This window comes from Neofelis nebulosa, chromosome 15 (genome assembly GCF_028018385.1).
Source record: "Neofelis nebulosa isolate mNeoNeb1 chromosome 15, mNeoNeb1.pri, whole genome shotgun sequence".
NCBI lineage: Eukaryota > Metazoa > Chordata > Mammalia > Carnivora > Felidae > Neofelis > Neofelis nebulosa.
In genome coordinates this window covers 26482617-26507999 of record NC_080796.1, presented here as the reverse complement: position 1 = coordinate 26507999, position 25383 = coordinate 26482617, and the positions used below count along the sequence as shown (strand labels likewise).

The following is a 25383-nucleotide window of genomic DNA, read 5'->3' as shown; positions in this document are numbered from 1 at the left end:
ACTCTCCTAAACAGAGGATGGGAGTGGGGGCAGGAGGGGACATACACTGTAGACCCTTTTAATTGCCCAACTCTATTTATTTGATTAAATTCTTTTTAGGTATAGAGGAGTAATGGCCAAAAAAGAAAATAAATTAATCTTGAGGTTAGATAATTAGAATACAGAAAAATATCATTCAAGAGCGAAGGAAAATACTTAGTGTTGACTATACCTTCCTTTCCCATGATGCAGTAGGGTCTAAGTGGTTGGTTTTACTCAGGGTTATTTGTGTTTGCTTTTCTTCACTGATGTTTCTCTAGGTATGTGGACGGGTGGGGAATGGGAAGCGGGTAGGATAGGACAGGCTTCAGAGAATTGAGGAGTTAGGAGGTACACATATTTCTTAAAGTCACCCAAATGCCCAAGACAAGTGAGGCTGTGATAAACAAATTAAGAGTAGGATTAATATCGAAATATATATCTCTGAGTCTTTATAGAATTAGGAAAGATCTGATCAGGATGACTCTTTACATCTAAACCTCATGAAAAAAAAGAAATCATTTATAGAATGTTAAGATTGACAACATAATTGAATTAAATAAAACAGAAACTTATGCTAAATACAATAAAAATTTTTTTTAAAAAAAGATAGAGATATCTTTTGGAATGGCAGAAGAGTATTTCTAAGGTCATAAGCAATACTCATGAGGCACAGATCAGAAAACTATAAATTTTGTCCACTTATAATAAAGGTATATTTATATTTAGCAAAACATATGAGACAAATCAAATGTATAGAAAAACAGATAAAGTTGAAGGCAATTATTAATCTAACAAAAGTATTCACAAATAGGATTTGTGTAAGTATCAAGCTCTCCTATTACACTGATGACACAATTGGATTTATAACCTAACTTTATGAATTTGTTTATGATATCAATAATTCCACGATCAATAATTGCCTTCCTTAGAAATTTATTAGAAAGCATCCATAAATGAGAAGTTTAAGTAATAGCTGTATTTTATATACTCAGTAGAAATCTGATATATGAACATTACAAGTATTTCACACCTTGCATAAAAGCTACTTCTCAATCCATATGTTGGCTTTTCTTGCACACAAAGCCCACTGCCACTCTTCCAAGGCAAGCCTCAGCATCACTGTACTGAGAGGTATAGTAAAACAATAACATATTTCGGCTAGTAGAAGTTGTCTAAATACCACGAACAGCTGACCGGATGACACAGTAAGCTTTGCACGGAGCTAGCACTCTTTGTTAAAGCAAAGCAAACTGTCTGCTATTTCTCATAGGCAATGTTGGTGACATTCTTTCTACAAACATCAGCAAACCTTGAACAGCAAACAACTTAAACATATCCTTTTAATTCCTACCCCCTTTAAAATATACAAAAGTGGATTTTAGAAAATCTGGGGTCTTACTCCCCAAAGTAAGAGAAGTTCAGACAACAAATGGTTAAAAGAACAAGCGGAGCCCTACCGTACCCAGAAATGACAGAAGGCTCTTCTCCTCTTCGGTGCTACTATCCAACCACTCGGCCACATCACCGGGGGAAAGGAGACTCATTCTCCAGCCAGAAAACTTTTCCATACAGAGCACAATTACTGAATGATGGAGTGGGAAAAGAAAGATACAAAGACTGAATTCTTGGGGGTCCGACACTTAAATTGCTGGCTAGGCTGTAATGATGAAAGAGCAAATGTGATCCTCCCTCCACTCTGAATTCTGTCTCTGTGACATCAATCTAATACAACGGGGGGGGGGGGGGGGGGAGGGGGAAGGAAATAGAGAGGGTTAAAAGAGGGTGACAGAAGAGAAGGGAAGGGAGATTTGTCCTTCTGTCTCTTAGTGTTAAGCTTTAGCCTGAAAGAGAAGCCAGGATAAAATTGAATAATGATTTGTGTTTAATGACAGGAGAAAGCAAAGGAAAATAAAGAATAAAGACACTCAAAGGAAAAGAAACAGGTTCCTACACTGAAGCAGCTTAGATAACCAGACAGCACAATAGCTAATCAGTTAAGTAAAGCATATCATCAAACAAAAACAAAGGCAAAAGAACAAATTCAGCATTTTGTTTTGTTCCGAGAAGAAAGGTTTTCAAATTTCCTTTCAGTCAACCAGAGAGAACTGCAGCCCCCTAACCCCTTCCTGCTTTAGCTATTTCAACAGCATCTCAGCCCTCTTTGCGAAGATTTCCTGCGAGCAAAGGCAGGTTGATAAATCTGTGAATAGGAAGCTCTCATCCCTCCTTTCTTCTCCTCCTCCTCCGTTCCTCCCCCCACCTCGCATGGCGACGGCATTGATCGACAATAATGGAATCTGTAACTGACTGCCAACAGCAACATTAAGGATATTACAAGTCCACTTCATAAGAATTCGAGCCGGTGGTCGGAACTTGGGGGCAACTCTGGGCTTCTAGTCAATAGCTCTGTCTTTCTTAGCGAGAAAGAAAAGAGGGGTGGAGAGCGTGGGGGGGGGGGGGCGGGGGAGAGAGGGAGAATAGGAAAGAAGGCTGAAATCTGAAAGAAAGAAGTCAGAGAAGTAAGCTTGTTGGGCTATAGGTTCAGAGACCCATCAATGTAGCAAATGACTGTCCTTCAACTCCTGTCACACTGTCATTGTGAAGGAGTCCGAAACAGATGGATTTTTAAATATGATTTACATTACATACTTACATGCTTGGATTTAAGGTCAGTTCACAGGCTTACACCTTATTAATACGCAGAGAAAAATCAAACAGTAGAGATATTTTCAGAGACCCATAAATCACTAACATCCCTGTTTTCTGTAGATTGATCAGGCATGCTATGAGAAAACAACACTCTTAAAAAGCTAAGAGTCTTCCCCTGCATTAGCAAAATATTAGCTCTGTTCCCAATAATCTATTTTCTTTCTGTTCTAGCAGTCTGCCTTCAGTGAGAGAATTCTCACTGCTTAAGAGTTACTGTCTCAGTATATCCTGAATCCAGACTCTCCTCTCCATGTTGACTTCATTATTCTTCATCCGGACTCTAGTCAACTCGGTAAGATTCTTGTTTTATATATTAACCTTTATAAACCCAGTGGCTAAAGTAGTGCCTGGCACTTAGAAGGAGTTCACTTATTTACTGAAGTTTTGTTTTGCTGCTCTAAAAGTTTTAATAGCTTCAAGATTGGCAGGAAATATCAGGCTGAGTATTTTAGGATCTCTTTTCTTTTTTTTTTAATTTTTTAATGTTCATTTACTTTTGAGAGAGACAGACAGACAGACAGATCATGAGCAGGGAATGGGCAGAGAGAGAGAGGGAGACACAGAATCCGAAGCAGGCTCCAGGCTCTGAGCTGTCAGCACAGAGCCCAATGCATGGCTGGAACTCACCAACTGCGAGATCATGACCTGAGCTGAAGTCTGACTCTTAACCTACTGAGCCACCCAGGTGCCTCCTTTTTTCTTTTTTAATGTTTATTTTTGACACAGAGAGAGAAAGAGACAGAGCATGAGCCAGGATCTCTTTTTAAAATTAGTCATTTTGACAGATAGTTACTTAAAAGTAGTTATAGCAATAGTACCAACTGAGGAGATACAAAATCTAGGGGCGCCTGGGTGGCTCAGTTGGTTCAGCGTCCAACTTCGCCTCAGGTCGTGATCTCATGGTTAGTGGGTTCGATCCCCATGTCCGGCTCTGTGCTGACAGCTCACAGCCTGGAGCCTGCTTCATATTCTGTGTCTCCCTCTCTCTCTGTCCATCCCCCCACTCATGCACTGTCCCTCAAAAATGAATAAACATTAAAAATATATTTAAATAAGGGGCGCCTGGGTGGCTCAGTCGGTTGAGCGGCCGACTTCGGCTCAGGTCGTGATCTCGCGGTCTGTGAGTTCGAGCCCCGCGTCGGGCTCTGTGCTGACAGCTCAGAGCCTGGAGCCTGTTTCAGATTCTGTGTCTCCCTCTCTCTGACCCTCCCCTGTTCATGCTCTGTCTCTCTCTGTCTCAAAAATAAATAAACGTTAAAAAAAATTAAAAAATATATATATATATTTAAATAAATCCATACTTTGTTACTCAAAATAACTACATAAAATTGAAAAATATTGACAAATATGTAGAAAAAACATTTTCTCAAAATCCACAGTCTATGCTTGCTTAGTATTTAAGCATGAATTGATAATCCCTTTGTAAGAACTTTAGGACACGCCAGAATATCTGGAGCTCCAAAGTTGAAACCATTGGCCTAGAGCATCAAGTTCAAACAACTTGGTGTGATGTGGCTCCTGCTTCCTTCCTGGTAGCGGCTCCCCCACACTCTCCTTGACTTAGCTATGCTGTGCTATCTACCTCGCTTCCAAGTCTTTGCATGTTCCAAAGCAAAGTAATCACAATTCATCTGTTTTGTTCGTTGGTATATCCCCACTCTCTAGAGCCCTACCTGGCACACAATAGGTGCTCAAACATCTTTGTTGATTGACTTTGGTACCTCCAGTGAGGTATCATTCTTTCTACCATGTATACCTGACTATATTGAACTGATCCATTAGGACTCAGTTCAAATATTACATCTCCGGGTCTTTCCTGACACTTTAAGGCAGAGTTAATAGCTTTCTTACCTATACTTTCATTGTTATTGCTCCTATTACTTTATTGAAATTATCTGTCTACATAGTGATTTCTTCCACTACGCCTTGTGCATTTTAAAGACGAAAACTGTGCTCTAGTAATCTAAACAAAATGTTTTAATGTCTAGCACACAGTGGATAATTCATAAGTGTTTATTGAATGACTTACTGGTGAAAGTGAAATTGTGATTCTATATACCAAAGTACTAAGAATTCCATGTATTCCTGATAAAAGGATCTACACCACCAGTCTCCAAATCAACAACCAAAAATAAAACATGGTAAAAGAAAAAATGAATCTTTTATTTTATGTATTATAGCGAAGAAAAGTCAGTATAGGCACAAAGGTATCACCAAAATGATCCGGTACGAGAAACTTGCCTTCTCTAAACAGAGAGTTAGCAAATGAGGCGCCCCAAGGAAAAGCTCTAGATTGAAATTTTGTCATAATATAAAAGGCACCGAATTGTTTTTCCTTGTTTATAGCCAGAGCATAGCATGAATTAGACCTGCTTACATAAAAATTTCCTTAAAAATAAAGCAATAAAACTTACTTCAAGATGTAAACATTCTAGGGGCGCCTGGGTGGCGCAGTCGGTTGGGCGTCCGACTTCAGCCAGGTCACGATCTCGCTGTCCGTGAGTTCGAGCCCCGCGTCGGGCTCTGGGCTGACAGCTCAGAGCCTGGAGCCTGTTTCAGATTCTGTGTCTCCCTCTCTCTCTGACCCTCCCCCGTTCATGCTCTGTCTCTCTCTGTCCCAAAAATAAATAAAAAACGTTGAAAAAAAAAAATTAAAAAAAAAAAAAAAGATGTAAACATTCTATAGTGGGCTGTACATTTTGTTAAAATATGAGTCAAGGCACCAAAATACTGTGAGTAGGGCTGTTAGAAATAATGCTTGACAATAATCTTCTCAACAAATGAACCAATCACATATATTTTGGTGGTTACTGTGTTCTTCACATGGAATAAATATAAGCATGTACTTACTATTGACATTTGTTTTGATTTCATTTGTTATTTTCCAAAAAATACTGAAAGCTTATGGAAAGTGCTTGGTGACTGGGCATTTCTATTTGAGGGCATTTACATTTCCTTGTAAATGCGTGTATGTGATACGTGTGTGTGTGTGTGTGTGTGTGTGTGTGTGTGTGTGTGTGAGACTTACTGGGCTGCAACTACTAATACGGCGTTTTTAGGCACTTCATTAAGTGCTCTACATACAATATCTCATTTGAAATTCTTAAACAACAACCAGGCGGGATAGGTATTATCTTCATTTCACCGATGAGAAAACCATAGATCAGGAAACTTGTCTACCTACCGACCTTTGTCTAAGGTAATAGGTAGGGATGCAAACAAAATTTGAATGTCTGGATGTTTGGCCAAATTCCCTACCATACTATTATACACCCTACCAGGGCTGATCTGTCGAAGGGCCAGCAAAGGTTTTCTGGAGAGGGTCGGCTAGTAAATATTTCATGCTTTGGGGGCCATATAGTCTCTGTCACAACTATTTTAATTCCACCACTGTAGCAAGAAAGCAGTCATAGGCAATATGTAGATGAATGGGCATGGCTGTATGCCAGTACAACCTTATGTACAATACAGAAAAAAAAAAAAAAAAGGGCCCTGGGCCATGGTTTACTGACCCCTGATTCAGGCCCACGCTGTCAATTCAGTCAACCTTTTCTGACTCCCTAACGTATTTGTGGATCTCTGGCAGGTCTTCATGATTGAAAAATAAATAAAATAACTATTTGCCTGGGTCAAATAAAGGTTTCATTTTAAGAACGGTATAATTGTCTTTATTATTTTATTTTAAGACACTAGAAACCAGTTATTTCTTTCCTCCTACTTCCTTAATCTCATAGTCCTAGAGAAAACTTAAGTTTCAGTTGAGTAATGGGTATAAAAAATGTAGCCCCCTCTTCAATTATGTACAGTCCTGATTTTTGCTATAGCTACCTTTTTTATAGCTATCAGCTTTCAGACTCACTCATTTGACAGCATCAGTGACAGTATGTGCCAAGCACTGTTTTAAGCCTTGGGATACAGTTGTGAATAAGAGACAAAACCTCTGCCCTCAGAGAGCTTACATTCTTGGGGGAAGAGAAAGCAATACACAAGATAAAAAGGTTAAGATATATACTGTGTTAGGGTGAAGAGTGCCAAGGATAAGAATAAAGCAAGAAAGGGGTGTAGGTAATGTTGGAGAGTTTTACAATTTTAAATTTTTTTTTTTTTTTTTTTGTCAACATTTTTTATTTATTTTTGGGACAGAGAGAGACAGAGCATGAACGGGGGAGGGGCAGAGAGAGAGGGAGACACAGAATCGGAAACAGGCTCCAGGCTCCGAGCCATCAGCCCAGAGCCTGACGCGGGGCTCAAACTCACGGACCGCGAGATCATGACCTGGCTGAAGTCGGACGCTTAACCGACTGCGCCACCCAGGCGCCCCGAGAGTTTTACAATTTTAGAGGGTAGCCAGGCAAGGTATCTCTGAGAGACTGACTTTTGAGTAAAGGGTTCCTGGGTTTTTGGGAAGAGGGTAAAAACAGTAAAAAAAAAAAAAAAAAAAAAAAGATCTGGAAGCGGCAACAGTCAGGAAATCACTGCAGGTAAACTGGATTGACTCAGGGGGGAAAGAAAAAGGAAAATGAGGTCTGTGAAGAAACAGGAAGCCAGATCGTGTGAAGTTACAAGGTCTTTGGCTCTTATCCTTAGTAGATAGGAAGACATTATGAAGCAGAAGTGATTTGTTAGGCTTGTTTTTTAAAAAATATGAGCTTTATTGAAATAGAGGTCCCGTACCATAAAATTCACTCTTTTAAAGTAGTTTAAAATATAGTCACAAAGTTGTGCAAATATCCCGACAGTTTAATTGCAGAACATTTTCATCACCTCAGAAAGAAACCTGGCTCTCATTAGCACCTGGTTCTCCTTCCTCTCAACTGCTGAGTCCTTAGGAACTGCTAATCTAAGTTTTGTCTTTATGAATCTTCCTGTTCTAGACATTTCCTATACATGAAATCATACACTATGTGGCCTTCTGTACCTGATTTGATTTAATTTAATTTAATCTATGCTGTAGCATGTATCAGTACTTCATTCTTTTCAATGGCCAACTAGTATTCCACCGATGGACATTTGGGTTATTTCTACTTTACAGTATTACAAATACAGGCATTCCTCGGATATATTGTGGGTCTGGCTCCAGACCACTGCAATAAAGTGAGTATCTCAATAAAGCTAGTCAGATTAATTTTTTGATTTCCCATTGCGTATAAAAGTTATGTTTACAGAATACTGCACTTGATGAAGTGTGCAAGGGCATGAAGTCTAAAAAAACAATGTATATACCTTAACTTAAAAATATTTTATTGCTAAATAATGCAAGCCATCATCTGAGCTTTCAGTGTATTGTGATCTTTTGCTGGTGGAGGGTCTTGCCTCAGTGTTGGCGGCTGCTGACTGATCAGCGTGGTGGTTGAGGAAGGTTGAGGTGGCTGTGGCAATTTCTTAAAATACTAACAAGCTTTGCTGCATCAATAGACTCTTGCATGTTAATTTCTCTGTAACATGAGATGCTGTTTGATAGCATTTGGCCCACAGAACTTCTGTGAAAATTGGAGTCAGTCCTCTCAGATCCTGCCACTGCTTTATCAACAAGGTTAGGTAATATTCTAAATCCTTGGTTGTCATTTGAACAATCTTCATAGTATTTTCCCCGGGAGAGTCAGGGCCTTCTTCTGGATAAGGTTTGGCTTAAGGGAAAGTTGTGGCTGGTTTGATCTTCTATCTAGAGCATTCAAACGTTCTCCATATTTGCCATAAGGCTGTTTCAACTTTCTTATCATTTGTGTATTCATTGGAGTAGCACTTTTAATTTCCTTCGAGAACACTTCCTTTATATTCACAACTTGGCTAACTGGTACAAGAGACCTAGCTTTGGGCATGTCTTGGCTTTCAACGTGCCTTCCTCACTATACTTAATAATTTCTAGCTTTTGATTTAAAGTGAGAGACATGTGACCCTTCTTTTTACTTGAACACTTGGAGGTCACTGCAGGGTTATTAATTGGCCTAATTTCAATATTGCTGTGTCTCAGGAAATAGGGAGGCCAGAAGAGGAGAGAGGGAGGGAATGGTGGGTTAGTGGAGCAGTCAGAATACACACAACATTCATTAAGTTTGCGATGTTTTTTTAAATACCTTTTAAATGTTTATTTATGTATTTTGAGAGAGAGCGCGCATATATGCACAAGCAGGGGAGGGACAGAAAGAGAGGGAGAGAGAGAGAATCCCGAGCAGGCTCCGCACCGTCAGCACAGAGCCTGATGTGGGACTGGATCTCACAAACCATGAGATCATGACCAGAGCTGAGATCGAGAGTCAGATGCTTAACCGACTGAACCACCCAGGCGCCCCGATTAAGTCTGCTGTCTTATATGGGTGTGGGTTTGTGGCACCTCAAAACAATGACTGTAGTAACATCAAAGATCACTGATCACAGATCAGCAGACCAAACATAATAATAATGAAAAAGGCTGAAATATTTCGAAAATTAACAAAATGTAGCAAGAGCCACAAAGTAAGCAAATGCTATTGGAAAATGACAAAAATGGGCTTGCTTAACATAGGGGTTGCCCCTACACCTTAAATTTGTTAAAAAATACAGTCTCTGCAAATTGCAACGAGGTGAAAAGCAATAAAACGAGGTATCCCTGTAGTGCTGCCATAAACATTCCTGTACAACTTTTTCTGTGTAAGCCTTGTAGTTTAAAAGGATATCCAAATAAGATGTATTATATAATCAGCTTTTTCTGTACCAAGAATTTTAAAATGCTACAGCAGAAGAGAGTTATTTTCCAATTTTACAAGCACCAGTTTTCCTCCTAATTCCTCTGGGATTTCCATCCTTTTTGAAGAAACCAAAACTACTGACTCAGTCTCTTTTCTCCTGCTCTACTATTCTTGCACACAGGAAAAGATTAATACTAGATACTCAGGAACGAACAAAGGCAGGTAATATAGGACAATAGGTCTTTTCCTAAACTGATAACTAAAATTGGTAAAGTTGATGGATTTTGGTGAGGGGGTGTGTAATTTTTACATTTTGATATGGTTTCAAATTTACAAAAATGGTACAAGAAGAGCACAAGGAATTCCTACATACCTGTGTCCAGATTCATCATCTGTTCACATTTTGCTACCTTTGCTTGATTATCCTCTGTGTAATTATTTATGTAAATATTTTACATTATTTACATTATTACATTATTTATATGCATAAAAATATGCATTTTTTAAACCATTTGAGAAAGCTGGAGACATTATGCTCTTTACCACCAACAGCTTCAGTTTCTATTTTCTAAAACAAAGGACATTCTCTTATATACCCCAGAACAATTATCAAAATTAGGAAATTTAATACTGATGTTGGTTGATTTTTTAAGGATAAAATTAAATATTGTGCAAAATCCACTCTATGTGCAAAATTCATATATAAATTCTATTTCGGTATCACACCAAGTCCTTTATTTGAAAAACAAATTGTCTTCAAGGAATGGTTACTAAGATATCACAAGTACTGATTGCAAGTATAATTCAAAGTTATAGTCCATATCATATTAAAATAATGTCTATCAAATTTTTGAAGGGTTACTAAACTTATTAGCATTCAATATACTATTGTGATAAAGGACTGAAAGTAAGAATAACTAGTTTTCAAGAAGGGCAAGTGAAGGACAAGTAAAGTGATCGATTGCATTTCCATCTTGATACTCCTTTGGATATGCACAACTGTTGCCTCAAAAAAGCTTAAAGTAAATGCCAAACTATGGTTTTTGCCTTATATTGTGGTGAGGAGATATGTTACTGAAACAGAAACAGAGTTAAATCTAATGAAATTTACAGTTTAACACTTTAAATAGTATCCCAAATATATATATCTCAACCATTTACATATAAATTATATAACAATACGTGCACTCACACATTATTTTCATTTGCCATGTTACCTTACAATTTTAGAGTTGAAGAAACTAACAAAGCTTGGGTAAGTTTTCTTTCATTTGGATTTAGGAAGCAATACTTTTGATATGTGCAGTCATTGAATAATAAGGTTATTATTATTAGAAGCATTTCTATTATGTGACTATATAAAACATATAACAAGGTACTTTGATGTCTTCTACTGAAAAGGGGTATCAAAATATAAAGTAGTAAAAACAAAAAAGGTAAGGTAGTAAAACAATTACAAAACAGATGCTCAAAAGTAATGTGCCAAGGACTAATGGCAATTCTGTTTAGGGAAGTGAATGACTATCTAGAATTAAAGATTATCAGATTTTTTAAACACTTCATTTTCTGAGAAAACAAAGGTTTAGAGAAGCAACAAAGTTCACACAGCCAGTAAGGGGTTGGGGGTAGGGTTCTAAGACTTAGATATTTCTGTTTCAGAGCTGACATCCCTACCACATTCTATTTTTTTTTAATGTTTATTTACCTTTGAGAGAGACAGACAGAGCGTGAGTGGGGGAGGGGCAGAGAGAGAGGGAGACACAGAATCGGAAACAGGCTCTAGGCCCTGGGTTGTCAGCACAGAGCCCAATGCAGGGCTCGAACCCAGGAACCATGAGTTCATGACCTGAGCTGAAGTCGGACACTTAACCACCTGAGCCACCCAGGGGCCCCAACCACATTCTAAATAGAGCCTGTTCCTATAAAATTTTTAGATATTTTGAAAGATGTTTGAAGTGTGAAGGTGAACAGTCATTAAGTGGAAAGGAAAACTGTTTTATTTGCTCAATGATCTAAGATACTGTGACAAGGTTAAATAAATTGTGTAGAAATCCAAAGATCCCTAAAAATCAGGAGGCCAGACCGCCCCCCCCTCCCGCCCCAGTCTTTAAAGTGAAGGTATGAAAAGATCAGCTTGAATTTCTTTCATTCCTTTCCACCAATGAAAGATTCTGATGGCCTGACTGTGTTTTATAAATATCTCCTAACAAAAGGATTTTGCTGAACATTAGTGCAATGCTTGGCACACAGTAAGGGCTCATTATTTGTTAAACGAATGAATAAATGAAAATATTTTCCCATGCCCGCTCAGGATATCTGACATGGTTATTTGACCCAACAGGCATTTTAATGAGGCTGTTTAATGCTGTGCTTGACAAATTTGCTATTGCTGATTTTACAATGGAGAAACCATGTCAATTTTTAAAAAAATTTTTAAATACTTTATTTATTTTTGAGAGACAGAGCATGAATGGGGGGAGGGGCAGAGAGAGAGGGAGACAGAATCTGAAGCAGGCTCCAGGCTCTGAGCTGTCAGCACAGAGCCCAATGTGGGGCTCGAACTCACGAACTGTGAGATCATGACCTGAGCCGAAGTTGGTTGTTTAACTGAATGAGCCACTCAGGCTCCCCAAACCAAGTCAATTTTTATCCATCATTTTAAGTAATGTCTTTAAAGTCAGAGAATGTAACACGTTTAGAGAAGAAAATACAAAGCTTGGTGGTTTTAAGATAAAATTTAACTTTGGACATGCAGTGGCCAGTAGACATTAACGCACACTAATAATTATGGAGAATGTACATGTTACTACAAAAGTACTTTGGCAACTCAAAAGAAAAATATCAAATGGCTTCACTTGTATTTTTTTTTAAGTTTGTTTATTTTGAAAGAGAGAGAGAGAAAAAGAGAGAGAGAGCGCACACGTGCATGAGTTGGGGAGGAACCAAGAGAGGAAGAGAGAGAATCCTAAGCAGGCTGTGCATCATCAGCACAGAGCTGGACATGTGGGAACCCATGAACCATGAAATCATGACCTGAGCAAAACCAAGAGTTGCACACTTAACCGACTGAATCACCCAGGTGCTCCCACACCTATTTTTTTTACATTAAAAATCCTAACTATCAAGAACTTTCAGTACATTTATTCTCACCTAGATTGCTAAAACACCATACATAAATCTGCCCAGAAAACATCCCTCACTGAAAAAAACAAACACTACCCTCAACATTTTAATTTCTTTTTTGTTAGCATTTGAGTATGCTACAAATTGGGCTTTAGCATAATAATAAATTGGAACAAAACAGTTGAATCAATAGATACATAAAACGGGCTCCAATTGATTTTAAATGAGTTTAAATGACAGAACTTCTATAATATTATCTATCTACCTGGAAACTTTATTCACACAAAAGTGGAACACACAAAATTTGTGTAATATAAAGATGAGTCAGAAAACAGCTTGTTCTCAAGAAGCTTGCAGTCTATACTTCTCTGATAGTTTACCCTTATCAATAAAAAATGTAACCTCACACATCTAGTACATGTACATTTATTTATAAGTTATATATGTGGGTAATACATGTACTATAACTATGTAGTAAATGTTAGTGAAGTGTATTTTTTTTTATTTTGGATAAAAAATTAAAGGAATAAAAAAAAGCTCGCGTTTTCTTCTCACCCACAATGGACTGCCTTCTGCATTATGCTGGGATGCACCCAGTTTGGAGAGATAATAAATATGGGGCACACTTCAGTGGCCTTCGCAGATATCCTGGAATGATGACAGCATCCTGCCTTCAGAACTGAAGTATGGCCTTAAGAATTCTTCTAAACACAGCACTCTGTCAGTTACTATTGAGTTAATCAGAGTCAGCATACAAATTGAAACACATTTGCCATCTGTAGTCCGTATCAATTTAACACTTTTACAGAAGCAAGATAGGCAGTCCACTGTTTAAGTCACATTCAGTGAAGCATTTAAGCATACTGGGCTTGTTTTCTGGATACCACTTTATTGACAAGCCAGTTAAAAATGCTATATTTACTGAGAGATGCCCTCAGCCCCACCAACTATTGTCAGATTTGAACATCTCTCCAGATTTAAGGAGATGAAGGAACCTTAGAGTCTTTCTCATTTAAACTAAACTGATCCCTAGTCAAGAGTCATTAAAAGAAAAAAGTGTAGTTACAATTTGGAAGGGTAAAGGAATACTTTATTACTTGAAGGAATTCTATGTTATAATTGTCTGGACAATCTATTCACTATAGTAGATTTGTGTACAGACTGGCATGATTCTTCCCCTCCCTTTCTTCCAAAAAGAATGTTGAGCAAGGTCTTTCTTATTGCCCCTAAATTTTAAATAAACTCAAAGTGGATTAAGTATCCCCGATTTCAAAAAAAAGTGGAAGACAACAGGGGCCAGATTCTTCCTCAGGGCTTACTAGGAGAAGCCTCTCTCTACCACGTCAGTTTCTGTCTTTACAGGCAGGGGAAGAATTCAAAGCTTACCTTCCAAAATGTGCTATTCTAGAAAGGAATGCATTTCCTACCTATCTTTCTCCCACATCCTAAAAAAGAAACACCAAAGAACCACTGATAAAGACTGGGGGTGTCTGGCTAGCAATTCACTCCAGGTTAGAAAGCCGAAGCAATGTATTAACTAGAGAAAGGCAAGGGAGAGGAGAAAGAGAATGATGGGGTGAATTGTGTCTCCCCAAAATTCATATGCAGAACTCCTTATCCCCAGGACCTTAGAATGTGACATTATTTGGACATAGGGCATTGCAGTTGTGATTGGTTAAGAAGAGGTCATTAGAGTGGATCCTAATCTAGTATTAGTGGTGTCCTTATAAAATCAAGAAGTTTGAACACAGAAGCACTCATACAGGGAGGACAGCATGTGAAGATGATGGCACAGATCAGGGTGACGCTTCCACAAGCCAAGGAAGGTCAAAGATGGCCAAGTAATCACCAGAAACTATGCCAGAGACCTGGAAAAGATTCTCTCTCACAGCCGTCAGAAGGAAGCCACACTGTGGATACCTGGATCTTGGACGTCCAGTCTCCGGAAGTGTGAGGCAAAACATTTCTGGTGTTTAAGCCACCTCGTTTAGTACTTTGTACAGCAACCCTAGCAAATACGCTGACCAAGATACAGCCGAGGGGCAGCCTGGAGCCCTGTGATGATATGTCCAACTAAGTAAAAACTTGTGTCCCTTTTCCCCAGTCCCCCCCTTCCCAGCTCCAACACCACAGAAATTAGAATTAGAAAAGGGAGGGGGGAGGCGAGAGGAGTGAAAGAATCAGCTGGGCATCTCCCACTCCAAGCTCCGGTGGTGGTAGGTGGTGGGTGGTAGGGGAGTTAATTCAGACAGGAGATAGAATTTTAAATTGAAGTGGACTCAATGGACTGTTTCATTACCTAAAGTAACCAAAAATAACCATTGGCTCCCCATGGTATCATTAGAGATCAGCTTTCTAGCAGTGATAACACAGTGGGGGGCAAAGACTTGGGAAAACAAAACCACCCCCCTTCACCTCCTCTAGGCTTATGCTCAGAGGCAGACTCAGGGGCTGTGGGGCCTGAAGCTTGTTCCATTTGTGGGGCTATCTTTAAGAAAAGCAACACCAAATCACAAACACAAATCTCTCTTTTCTTGTTTTCTCTCCTTCATTAAGGTCCCATATGCTGGTAAGATCTGGGGAGGCCCGGGGCGACAGAGACTGCCATAAGACAGAGAGAAGTTACTTCAACAGCAGCCAGGTTGTCAAAGGTTTATCAAAATCCTACTGTCATTTACAAGAGTCATTCACAGTTCACCTAAAGACATCATCTTTCAGCTATGGTACAAAATCTGTGGTGGTAAGTCACTATCTTGCTTTCCTTTAATGCATTCTTACGTTTCAGCAGTGGTGCATTTAGTCAGGGTCTGCTATATGTTACTGGTAGGAGGTCCTAGTCAATGTGGTTAGACAAGACAAGCAATAGGAACATCTGAAAGAAGGGATATAGATATCTGCAAGAAAAAAAATTAACGATAAATTCTTGCAGAAAAGAAGATGTATTCCTAAGTGAGGATGGCAGCAGGGGACAAGAGAATCAACTGAAAAACAATAAAAGGATTTAGTAAGATAATTAAAACAAGGATAAATGTACAGAAACTGAGTTTTTCTAATTACCAATTGGAAAAATTAATGAGAAAAAGATCCATTAAAAAAACAATAAAAGCTACAAACTATGAAACTATAGTCTTAATAAGAAAAATTTAAGACGAATACAGAAAAAAAATATAAAGCTTTATACATGATAGGGTGCTGTTAGACCATGGTGGAGGGAAAAAGGTTGTTCAATAAATATAGCAAGAAAAGGTTATCAGTATGAAAAAAGTATAAAAGTATGAAGATCAACTTCTGGTAGATTAAGGACTTGAATGTCAAGAGCAAAAATTTTAAACTTCTAATAAAAAATATCTTGAGACTGTGGGGTGGGAAATGATTTTGTAAATAAAAAACAAAAAATATTGGCTATAAAATAAATATTGGTGGGTTTATCTATATAAAGTTATCAATATATATTCAAAAAATTTTAATGTTTATTCATTTTTAGAGAGAGGAGGGGGCAGAGAGAGAGGGAGACACAGAATCTGAAGCAGGCTCCAGGCTCTTGAGTTGTCAGCACAGAGGCCGACACGGGGCTCGAACTCATGAACCATGAGATCATGACCTGAGCTAAAGTTGGATGCTTAACTGACTGAGCCACCCAGGTGCCCCATAAAATTATAAACTTTTGTTCATCTAATGACCTTAAAAAAAGAAAGTGAAAAGACTAGTTATGAATTGAGAATGTAGGGGTGCCTGGCTGGCTAAATTGGAAGACCATGCGACTCTTGATCTCAGGACCATGAGTTCAAGCCCCAAGTTGGGCATAGAGATTACCAAAAAGTAACTATTTTAAATGTAAAAATAATTGAGAAATAGTCATAATACAACTGTTAAAGAGCTACTATCAAGAACCTATGAACAATGCAGTGAGAAGAAGCCTTAAAATCATGAAGCCTTATGTTTTTGGCCAAGATCATCCATTAATTGGGAGACCTTGCATTGATTAGATCATTTGGTGTTTATGTTTCTCTTTTATATCAGGAAACATTTTAAATAAACATTTTTATGATCCAAAAAAAGGACCACATAAAGAACTCCTATATAATTTATAGAAAGAGCACAACAATTCAATGGAAAAATGGGCAAGAGATAAAAATAATTTCACAAAAGCATAGCCACAGACTTACAAAAAAAAAAAATTGCTCAGTATTGCTAGTAATCAGATTAAGCAAATCAATGGTTTTCACTACACGACAAAAATTTAAAATTCTGACAATACCAAATATCAAGCAGAATGTGGATTCCTCAAGGTTTCACATAAATTGTTCGTGGTAAAACAGTTTGGCATTATTTGCTAAAATTGACCATTTAGGACACCCTAAGACCCAGAAATTCTACTCCTGGAAATACAGCAAAGAGGAACTCCTGCAAATGGATAAAAGAAAGTACAGGAATGTTAACAGTGGCACTGATACCAATAGTAAAATTCTGTTTAACAAACCAAATACACTTCAGTGATAGGCTGAGCCCCAATATGAAGCTCCACTGTAACTCTAAATTTGTTTGGAATATTCAAACAATGTAAAAATCATGCAGTACTCAAATAAATGAACTATAGCAACACCATGGAAAGATATTAGTAATACAATATTTAAATGAAAAAATAAGTCCCAAAAGAATATATTTAAAATTTTCCCTTTTATTTAAAGTTAAAAACAACTAGAACTTAGAAATGTATATGAAGGTTAATTCTCCCCCAAGTAATCTACACATTCACTGTAATCACTGTAATTTTTTTTGGCTGGGAGTGGGGGACAACTTGATTGTATAGTTCACATGGAAAAAGAAATGCATGAGTTAAAAAAAACACACACACACATTTTGAAAGGAAGAACTAATTAGAGGGAATTTGCCATATCCATAAGAGAAGCACAGGAAAACCTACAGTCACTAAAACATCATGACACTGATGCAGGAATAAAACAGTAGATCTGTGGACCGCAAAAATAGCCCAGAGAAAGCCACATAGGTATTTAGCTGGTAATAAAGAATACCTTTCAAATCAGTGTGGAAAAAACAGACCATTCAGTACAAGGTGTTGAGATGACTATGAGTTCTGAAAAAAAAATCTCATTTCACAAAACCAGAAATAAATTCCAGATAAAGAACCTAATCTTAAATTGAGAAATGCCTTTTTAAGCATCTCACAAAAGCCAGAAGTTACAATGGGAAAGAGAAGTAGACTGAAAATCATAAAAATTAAAACCTTCAAATAGCAAAAAAAAAAAAAAAAAAAAAAAAAAAAAAAAAAAAAAAAAAAAGAAAAGAAAAAGACATCCTGAATAAATTTGTAAGGCTATTTAACAGCATCTATCAAAATATGAAATGCAAGCTACCTTTGATTCTTTTTCTAAGAACCAATCCTACAGAAATATCAGTACAAATAATAAACACAGATATGTGTATAGATATAGATATCTATATATATACACACATGTGTGTGCGTGTGTGTGTGTATATATATATATATAAAGATGTTTAACACAAAGTTGGTAATGGCAAAAACTAAAAACACTGAGTGTTCATAAGGAGGGAAACAGATAAGTCTACAATGAAATAATATGCAGCCTTGAAAAATCTAGGTATAAATGTAATGAAATGAAATGTTTTCATCATATTCTTTTCATTTAAAATATAATGTCCTACAGAAAACAGCATAAACATAAGAAGTTTAATGAATTATAATGCCACCAAAGCAAGAATTAGAACATTGCTAGCAACTTGTAATACCCTATAGATCTCAAATATCCTATACTGATCCCAACCCCCTCCCCCTACAGATAATGATAACTCTGACTTCTATGGTAAATATTCTTTGCTTCTATTTACAGTTTTTTAAAATATTTATTTATTTTTTAGAGAGAGAGAGAGAGAGAGAGAGCGAGAGCGAGCGAGCATGAGCAGGGGAAGAACAGAGAGAGAGAGGCAGACATAGACTCCAAAGCAGGCTCCAGGTTCTGAGCTGTCAGCACACAGCCCAATGCAGGGCTCAAACCCACAAAAGTGAGTTCATGACCTGAGCCGAAGTTGGATGCCCAACCGATTGAGCCACCCAGGCACCCCTCTATTTACAGTTTTAAAACTCAAATGTGCATCCCTCAATACATAGTTTTGTCTTCCTCTTTTCTTCAATTTTACATAAATGGTATAAAACAACAGGCATATTTTGGGGTTTGGTTTCTTTTACTCTGTATTTTCAAGACTTGTTAGTATCATTGTGTGTCTCTATAGTTTCTTCATTTTAATTACTGTATTCCATTGCATGACTATCTTAAAAAAGATTTACTGATTTTGTTTCCAGGTTGTATCCAGTTTGAGGCTATTACAGATGTTTGCTTGTCTTGTATATGCATCACCATGTACATAAGCATGTATTTTTGTTGGGTTAGCACTGTTTTCAGTTTTACCAGATAATGCCAAATTGTTTTCTAAAGAAACTGTATAAATTTTCACTCCCACTAGCAACGTAAGAGTTCCCATTGTTCTAGATCTTTGACACCTTTGGTTTTATCAGGCTTTAAATTTCAGCCAACCCAGAAGTCACATAGTAGGTATTCTGTCATAGTTTTAACTTGAGTTCCCTTGATTATTAATCACGCTGAGCACCTCTTCCCATGTATATGATCATTTGGTCATCTTCTTTTGTGAAGTGCCTAATCAAGTCTTTTGCCCATTTTTCTATTGGGCTTGGTCTTTCTTATTAATTTGTAAGAGGGCTTGATTTATTCTGTTACAATTAATTTCTTTGCTGGTTCATGTAGCTTGACTTTTTGCTTTCTCAGCAGTGTCTCCTGCTGAACTTAAGTCCTTAATATAGTAACATTTAACACTTGTTTTTTTTAATTTTTAAATGTTCATTTACTTTTGAGAAAGAGAGACAGAGTGCAAGCAGGGGAGGGACAGAGAGAGAGAGAGAGAGGAAGACACAGAATCGGAAGCAGGCTCCAGGGTCTGAGCCGTCAGCACAGAGCCCAATGCAGGGCTTGAACCCACAAACCATGGGATCATGACCTGAGCTGAAGTCAGACACTGAACTGACTGAGCCACCCAGGTGCCCCTACTTTTTTCTTCTTTATAGTTAGCGTTTTTTCTGACTTAAAAATTATTTCTCTATTCTAAAACTATAAATATGTTATGATACATTTAAGTGTTATTTTGTCTTTTATATTTAGGTCTACAATCTACATGGATTTAGTTTTGTGTAAGATGTAAAGATGGAATCTACTTTCATTTCTTTTTCCATAGAGACATCCAGTTCATCCAGTACCATTTACTGAAAAGACCCTAATTTCCCCACCACTCTGCAGTTCTAATTTTATCAGAAATAAAATTTACATATATGCATAGATCTGTTTCTGAACTCTTTATTCTCTTCTATTGGTCCATTTCTAACACCAATCCCACTTTGTCTCAATTGCTCTTGCTATAGCTTTTTAAAAGTCTGGAGAAATGACAGAGCAAGTCCTCCCAGCTTTATTTCTTTTAAAGCTTTTGGTTATCTTTGGGCCTTTGCAGAGCCATATAAACTTTACAATCCATTTGCAAAACTAAAACCTCTTGTGAAATTTTTACCAGGACTTCATTGAATGACTAAAGGAATATGGCAGAAAATTAATATCCTACAACCTAGTATTCTGATTCCAGAAACCTTGATAGTTCCATAATTTTTTTTTAATTTTTTTAATGTTTATTTATTTTTGAGACAGAGAGAGAGCATGAACAGGGGAGGGTCAGAGAGAGAGGGAGACACAGAATCCGAAGCAGGCTCCAGGCTCTGAGCTGTCAGCACAGAGCCCGACGCGGGGCTCGAACTCACGGACCATGAGATCATGACCTGAGCCGAAGTCGGATGCTTAACCGACTGAGCCACCCAGGCGCCCCGATAGTTCCATAATTTTTTAAATAAAGTTTTACACTTGGATTTTTAGATATTTTGCACATCTTTTGTTAAATATACTCCTAAGTAATGATATTTTATGTCACCGTAAACAGTACCTTTTTTTAAAAAAAAAAATTCACTTTCAGTTTGTTGTTTGTATATAGAGATACAATTGCTTTTTGTTTATGGATTTTGTATCTAGCAATCTTGCTAAACTCAGTATTTTTGTTTGTTTTCCTAAACACATCATCAGCAAATTATAAATATTTTGTGTCTTCCCCATCCTTATATATTTTCTTGCCCTACTGTACTAACTGGGACCTCCAGTAAATGTGAAATAGCAGTGGTAAGAGTGGACCTCCTGGCCTTGATCTTCATCTGAAAGGCTTTTAACCACTAAGTATGATGTTTGCTAACTGGTTTTGTAGATATCCTTTATTAAAATAAGGACGTTCTTTTCTATTCCTGTTTTGCTAAGAGTTCATATGAATGGTTGTTAAATTTTATCAAATGTGGTTTTTGCACCAATTGAGATGATTTAAAGGTTTTTCTCCTTCAGTCTGTTAATAGTGAATTATATCATTTTTAAATATTAAATGAAATTTGCATTGGTATTATAAACCCAAATTTGTCATAAAGTATGATTCCACTTGCCAATATTTTGTTTAGGATTTTGGCGTCTATGCTAATGAATAAGACTACCCTATAACTGCCCTTTTATGTAATGTTGTTGCTAGGTGGTATAAAAGTGATGCTAGCCTTATAAAATTAGATGATGCATATGGTCTCTCTTCTTTTTAGAAAAAATTGTGTACTTTGAAATGATATCCTTCTTAAATGTTTGCTAGAATACTTAAGCAAAGTCTTCTAGGCTTAGATTTTTTTGTGTGGAGAGGATCTTGATTACAGATTCAATTTCTGTAATAGTTATGGAGTATTCAGATAGTCTATTACTTCTTGTGTCAGTTTCAGTGAGTTGTATTTTCCTGCAAGTTTTACTATTTCAACTGATATTAAAATTCATTTTTATAAAGGTGTTCATAATATCTTATAAATACTTTTATTGTATATAAGATCAAGAGCAATGTACTCTTTTCCCTTCCTGATAATAATTATATTTTTCATGATCAGTTTTGCCAGATTTGTCAATTTTAGGTCTTTTCAATTAACTCGCTCTTTGTTGATTTTTTTCTACTGCATGTTTTCAATTTTTTTTTAATGTTTATTAATTTTTGAGAGACAGAGAGAGACAGACTGTGCACGGGGGAGGGGTGGAGACAGAGGGAGACACAGAATCTGAAGCAGGCTCCAGGCTCTGTGCTGACAGCTTAGAGCCTGACATGGGGCTTGAACCCATGAACCATGAGATCATGACCTGAACCAAAGCCACCCAGGAGCCCTTTCCTGCTGCATGTCTGATTTAATTCCTACTTTTTATCCTTTTTTCCTTCCTTTTATTTTCTTTATTATGGTGTTATTTTTCTAACTTCAAGTTCTATTCTAGTTAAATCATACTAATTTTGATATGTAATATTTTCATCATCATTCAGTTGAAAGTATTTTATAACTTCCATTACAATTTCTTTGTTGATCTGTGGGTTACTTAGAAGCATCTTTCTGAAGTTTTTAAGGAAGACAGCTTAAAATATATATGTTTGTCCCGCTTGGTTGTTTTCAGTGGATTATTCAGAAACCCTTGCCCACTATTACTAGAAACAGCCTACAGTATATTCTAAAGTGAAAAATGCAAGTGGAACTACAATATGTATTGTTTGATTCTGTAGAAAACAAAACACAGAAAAAATAGAATCTGGAAGTATAAATTTTAATTGTTAATTGTGGTTCCATGTGCAGAAAATAACAGAATTCCTGGAGTATAGGGGAAGGAAGAGTTTTTACACCTGGGCTCGGTTTAAATTTCTTACAAGCAGCGGCAGCTATTACTTACAATAGCCAAGATATGGATGCCATCTAAGTGTCCATTCATAGATGAATGTGTAAAGAAGATGTGATATATATACGTACTCCTTCTATTTCCACGAAACATCGTTTTTCCATCCCTTCACTTGCAGTCTATAAGTGTCATTAGATTTGAAGTGGTGTCTTGTAGGCAGCATATAGATGTGTCTTGGTTTTTTAAATCCATTCAGCTGCCCTGTGTCTTTTGATTGGAACATTTGGTCCATTTGTACTTAAAGGAATTATCGATAGGTCTGTACTTAGTGCCATTTTGTTCATTGTTTTCTGGTTGTTTTTGTAGTTCTTCTCAGTTCTTACCTTCTTCTCTTGCTTGCTTCCCTTGTGATTTGATGACTTTCTTTACTATTATGTTTGGATTCCTTTTTATTTTGTGTGTATTTATTATGGTTTTTGATTTGTGGTTACCATGAGGTTCATACACAACATCCTATGTATATATCCAGCAGTCTATGTTAAGTTGACGGTTAAGTTCAAACATATTCTAAAAGCACATTTTTACTCCTCCCCTCCACGTTTTATGCATGTCACATTATACATCTTTTTATTTCGTGTTTCCCTTAACTAATTTTAACAGATACCACTGATTTTAGTGCTTTTGTCTTTTAACCTTCATATTAGCTTAAAAGTCTGATCTACTTACTACCTTTTCTATAGATTTGCTTTTACCAGTGAAATTTTGTCCTTTCTTGGTTAGGGGTCTTTCCTTTTTGCTTAAAGTCATTTTCACATTTCTTGTAAGGCAAGTTTAGTGGTGATGAACTCCTTTAACTTTTGTTTGTCTGAGAAACTATTTGTCCTTCAATTCTGAATGATAACCTTGCTGGGTAGCATATTTTCGGTTTTCAGTTTCCTTTTTTCAGCACTCTGTATATATAATGCCACTTCCTTTTGGCCCACAGAGTTTCTGTTGAAAAAATCAGGTGATAGCCTTATGGGCTTGTACGTAACTATTTGCTTTCCTCTTGCTGTTTTTAAGATTCTTTTGTACAAAACTATTTACTTTTATCTTGCTGCTCTTAAGATTCTCTCTTTAATTTTGGACATTTTCATCATTATTTGTATTGGCTTGAACCTCCTTAGGTTCATCTTGTTTGGGGATCTCTGTGCTTCCTGGACCTGGATGCCTCTTTCCTTCCCCAGGTTAGGGAAGTTTTCAGCTATTATTTCTTCAAATAGGTTTTCTGCCCCATTTTCTCTCTCTTTTCTACTTCTGAGAACCCTATAAAGCAAATGTCAGCGTGCTTGATGCTATCTCCAAGAGGAGATAATCCTTTAACCTAATCCTCATTTTTTTTAAGTTTATTTATTTATGAGAGAGAGAGAGAGAGAGAGAGAGAGAGATCGATCCCAAGCAGGCTCCACATCACCAGCGTGAACCCTAACGCGGGGCTCAAACTCACAAACCATAAGATCGTGACCTGAGCCGGAGTCGGATGCTTAACTGACTGAGCCACCGAGGCGCCCCACCTATCCTCATTTTTAAAAATTCTTTCTTGGGGCGCCTGGGTGGCGCAGTCGGTTAAGCGTCCGACTTCAGCCAGGTCACGATCTCGCGGTCTGTGAGTTCGAGCCCCGCGTCAGGCTCTGGGCTGATGGCTCGGAGCCTGGAGCCTGTTTCTGATTCTGTGTCTCCCTCTCTCTCTGCCCCTCCCCGTTCATGCTCTGTCTCTCTCTGTCCCAAAAATAAATAAAAAACGTTGAAAAAAAAATTAAAAAAAAAAAAATTCTTTCTTATTGTTGTTTAATTTGGGTCATCTCCACTATCCTATCTTCCAGACTGCTGATTCTCTCAAGTCTGTTTTTCATTTCAGTTATTTTATTCTTCAGCTCTGAGAGTATTTTCTCTCTTTGATGAACTTCTCACTGAGTTCATCCTTTCCTCTCTCAATTTCAGTAAGAATCTTTATGAGCATTACTTTGAACCCCTTATCCGACAAATTGCTTACCTCAATTTTGATTATTTTTCTGAGGTTTTGTCTTCTTTCTTCCTTTAGAACATATTCCTCTCTTTATTTTATCTGATTCTCTGTATTTATTTCTATGTATTAGGCAGATCAGTTATGTCTACTGGTCTTAATACTAGTGGCCTTAGGTAGAAGGCATCCTGCCCCTTAATCATCAGAGCGACACATTCTGAGGGTGTCCCTTGTATGGGCTGCAGAAGCCCTCTTGTGACTGGACCATGACAGCTATGGGTGTGCTGGGGTGCAGGGCTAGCCCCTGGTACAGCTGGTGTGTTGATGGGTGGGGTTGGTCCCCACCCCCCACTGGGAAGGAGCAGTGTTAGAGAAGCATCAGTTCCGGCTGTGGCTGCCTGCTGTGTGGTGGGGAGGTAGTCACTTTGGAGGAACACCAGGCCCAACTGAGGCTGCCTGCTGGGTGTAGGAGGGTTAGGCACATTGCAGGCAGGCTGGGTGGGGCAGGTCCACAGGGAAATGCCAGAGTGGGGTGAGTTGTGCTGGCAAAGTAGGTGAAGACCCTGGGACAGAACTGACTCCTGCCAGCGTCCAGCTGGCGAGGCTAAAAAAGGGTGAGAAAAATGGTGCCCACCAGCATTTCTATTCCTGGGGCAAGTTCCTAGAGATCCTTTACCCTTCAACACTTGCACTAAAATTAGTCAATAAATCTTCATGTTGAACCCAGGTGCTTTTCCACCTGCTACCTCTGTGCTGGGTCTTGAACCAAGCAATGTAATGTGCTGGCCCTTTAAGAGTGGAGTCTCAAGTTTCTTAGAGCTAAGTGTTCTGGAGTTAAACTCCACTAATTTTCAAAGGCAAATATTGTGTGAGCTCATTTTCCTGCAGATTCCCAGAGTTGGGGTGCCCAATATGGGCTTTTATCCCCTCGGTTCTCAGGGAGGACACTCCTGCCTGTGGTATTCCTCCAACTTATGGGTCATCATGCCAGGGGTTTGCTTCCTGACTGTGTCTCTGCCCCTCCTCCCATTCCCAACGTGGCTCTTCTTTA

General features: G+C 37.8%; 1 protein-coding gene across 12 annotated transcripts in view; it reads right to left on the bottom strand.

The window, feature by feature from the left end:
* The window catches only part of RASAL2 (RAS protein activator like 2), a 359982-nt gene that overhangs the window by 108535 nt on the left and 226064 nt on the right, over nucleotides 1-25383 (bottom strand). Inside the window, exons 1-2 of one of the 12 annotated variants that reach the window (XM_058700422.1) lie at nucleotides 2282-2303; nucleotides 1484-1603 (exon numbers count right to left, since the gene is read on the bottom strand). The exons of the other annotated variants lie outside the window; for them this stretch is intronic. Coding sequence (XP_058556405.1) covers nucleotides 1484-1603; nucleotides 2282-2288 — 127 coding nt within the window. The 5' untranslated portion in view covers nucleotides 2289-2303. Of the gene's footprint in view, nucleotides 1-1483; nucleotides 1604-2281; nucleotides 2304-25383 lie in introns of those variants that run through there. 12 annotated transcript variants of the gene reach the window in all.